The sequence below is a fragment of the Lissotriton helveticus genome, chromosome 7, assembly GCF_964261635.1.
Source record: "Lissotriton helveticus chromosome 7, aLisHel1.1, whole genome shotgun sequence".
Classification (NCBI taxonomy): domain Eukaryota; kingdom Metazoa; phylum Chordata; class Amphibia; order Caudata; family Salamandridae; genus Lissotriton; species Lissotriton helveticus.
Genome location: NC_136068.1, coordinates 389,205,813 through 389,208,506, shown reverse-complemented (window position 1 = coordinate 389,208,506; position 2,694 = coordinate 389,205,813). Strand labels below are relative to the sequence as shown.

The window sequence follows — 2,694 nt, the reverse complement described above, 5'->3', positions numbered from 1 at the left end:
TTCTATATCGTCAAGAAATGGAAGCCAACTCAGATAAAGCACTACTTCTTCATGAGGTGAATCTGCCTCAAAGTCCGGCAAAATGTGCTCCTGAACTACAACTCTGGGTCAGTGCTGCGTCCTTCCAAGTCCTCCACCAACAGATTTCTCTCCTAGTCATTAGTGGCCCCACCACAATAAAATGCAGGTATAGGCACTGAGGAGGCTCCGATACAACACCGTACCCTGTACACATTCTCAAACCCAGTTGAAGACCTTGACCAAAAAAATCGGTCTTCATTTCCAGCTATGAACTCCAGAATATGTCCTCCTATTCACTTGAACTCAAAGTTGATGTTTAGAATCTAGTTTCTCCACTGTCTTCAGGAGCTCTCATAACAGTTCTAAACCGAAAGTGTGAAGGTTAAAGAAAAAAAACACAAGTCCCCAAAAACCATTCACATCCAGCTTCAACTACAAAATGGGTTAATAATGCACAGCATATTAATCTAGAAGATATGTTACCCCCGCAAAACACTCCTTTTTATGCTTTCCCCACACTAATTGTTTGGCAGAACAATGCACAGCATGCAAGTCTAGAATAGGTTTATGTTGCAAAATCACTAAAATGCTTTCAACACCAAATTTTCTGAAACAAATATCTTATGTTCTAAAACAGCCTGTTGTGATTGCTTTTCTGGTGTGACAGAGGAAAGGTAATGGGCTTTAGGCTATTGAACGAGGCTCTAGCAAGGAAAATCTGTCCAAGATCGGGGTGGCTTGGTGAGGAGGGTTCCTTAGCTTCACCCTCTATCCCTTTTATTATCACAAGACTAAGAAAATGTGTGGGTTTTATGATGCTTGTTCTAATAAGGGACCTTTGAAGAACTATGGATCAGTGATTATGACTGATATTTGAACTGAATGACTACTAATGAGATGACCTAAAGTGTAACCTTGATCCACTCAGACTGCTTTAGGTTGATGCACTGATGCATTAAAATCACATATGGCTGCCTAATACTTAAGAGCAGAGGACTGGAGGGCAGAAGTATAAGAAAGAAAATGTTGAAAAAAGACTGAGCAGCTGATGGCCCCAAAATAAAAAAAAGTCACTGTTGCCATCAGAGACGTTGTATTGCTTCCAGTTAGTGTTTAGCAGACCTGCTAGTTATGTTGCACTTGATTAATTGCTAGAAAAAATGACGATCCAGTCAGAGTACTGAAGCTTCATGTATTTAAAAATGTTTTGATATTCTCATAGGTTAACACTGTATTCAGTTTGTTAAATGATTACACTTGGAAAGCACATATCTTTACATTGTCATTTCTGTTTGCTGTAAAGTGATTTTCTTTGTTGAAAAAGTGTTGCTAGGGCAAATAAATACGAGGATATATCCAAAAGTTACACAAATTCAATAAAAATTCGTAAGATGGTGAATTTGCTTAACAGGCTATCACTTTCTTGTGCGCTATATGGATTAGAGTTAATGGGCAACCAACAATTAGCTCTCAATTGACTCTTTCAGCACAACTTCAAAAGATCATGGAAAATTTTCATTTATAGGAAAACGCTTAAGAGTTTTATTTCAGTGTGGTTCTTTACAAAGATAGTTGCAATACGAAAGTCATTTGATAGAAATAGCAAGCTGTCTCAAACACACTCAATTAGCCAAAAAATAGATTTCGGAGCTCACAGAGCTTAAGATCAAAGAGTATATGCAACCAAACAAAATTGCAACTGCATTTCCAAATTGTATGCTTTTCAAGTTGAATGTTTTTCAGACTTGCATGCAACAGGCTTTTTTGTTTTCAGGAAATGCAGTTTGAATTTTATTTGGTACTTCAAAGACACAAAAACACTATTTACAAAAGAAACTGCCACTGATATTTAACTTGAAAAACGTACCATCAAGAAATAAAAACTTTGAAATCGATCATTCATCCTCAACAGCAGTTCAGCATATAGATAGGTAATATGATCAACTAATGAAAGTTTATTTTGAAGATGGATGCTACTTAGATGGATTCTCCTATTGCACATTAGGATAAAAAAGTGTGCAAAGTTCCAACAGAATCTCCCACAAACACCCTCTAGTAGCCCATTTATAATGTAACATTTTCAAACTATATTTATGGTGTCTTTAGATAAAGCGACTACACTTAGTGAAATGTAAAATTTAACTTCCTGATGCCAAAAATAACCGGTTAATGTCTAAAAATGCAACTTTTCCTTCAATGACGTTTAAAGAATATTTCAACCTGCACCCCCCATCCCAATATAATCTACACTGCCTCTACTCATCATATTTATCAATGTACATTAATTGTAAGGCTGAAGGCTGAATAGGAACAGGAACAGGTTTTGTATATAACTGGAATACAACATTGGAAGAATGAAAAGAAAGCATTCCTTCTTTATTATATATTTTAACAGGAAGAGTACACAAAATGACATACAACCATTCTTTCTTAACTTTGCTAAATAAAAGAACTAAATCTCCTTTCAAAAAATATGTACAAAAAATGGCAGAGTTCTGTACATTTATCGCCGGACTGGAACAAGAAGCTGTGTTGAGGTCATGGAATCTGGAAAAAGGCTGTGATATGCAGGAAGAGGAACGTAGGCTGCTGTGATCATTTTACCTGTAAAAAAAAAAAAAAACAACAAAAAAAAACACTTTTTAAACAAGAGTTAAAGTTATAGTAGGCCAG

At 36.0% G+C, this 2,694-nt stretch overlaps 1 protein-coding gene across 6 annotated transcripts in view; it reads right to left on the bottom strand.

Annotated features, from left to right (window-relative positions):
* Positions 1 to 1,193: 1,193 nt before the first annotated feature.
* RBM39 (RNA binding motif protein 39) overlaps positions 1,194 to 2,694 on the bottom strand; it is a 503,417-nt gene continuing 501,916 nt past the window's right edge. For all 6 annotated transcript variants that reach the window (XM_078652224.1, XM_078652226.1, XM_078652225.1 and 3 more), the window contains one exon: positions 1,194 to 2,625. In XM_078652224.1, coding sequence (XP_078508350.1) covers positions 2,525 to 2,625 — 101 coding nt within the window. In that variant the 3' untranslated portion in view covers positions 1,194 to 2,524. The remainder of the gene's footprint in view (positions 2,626 to 2,694) is intronic.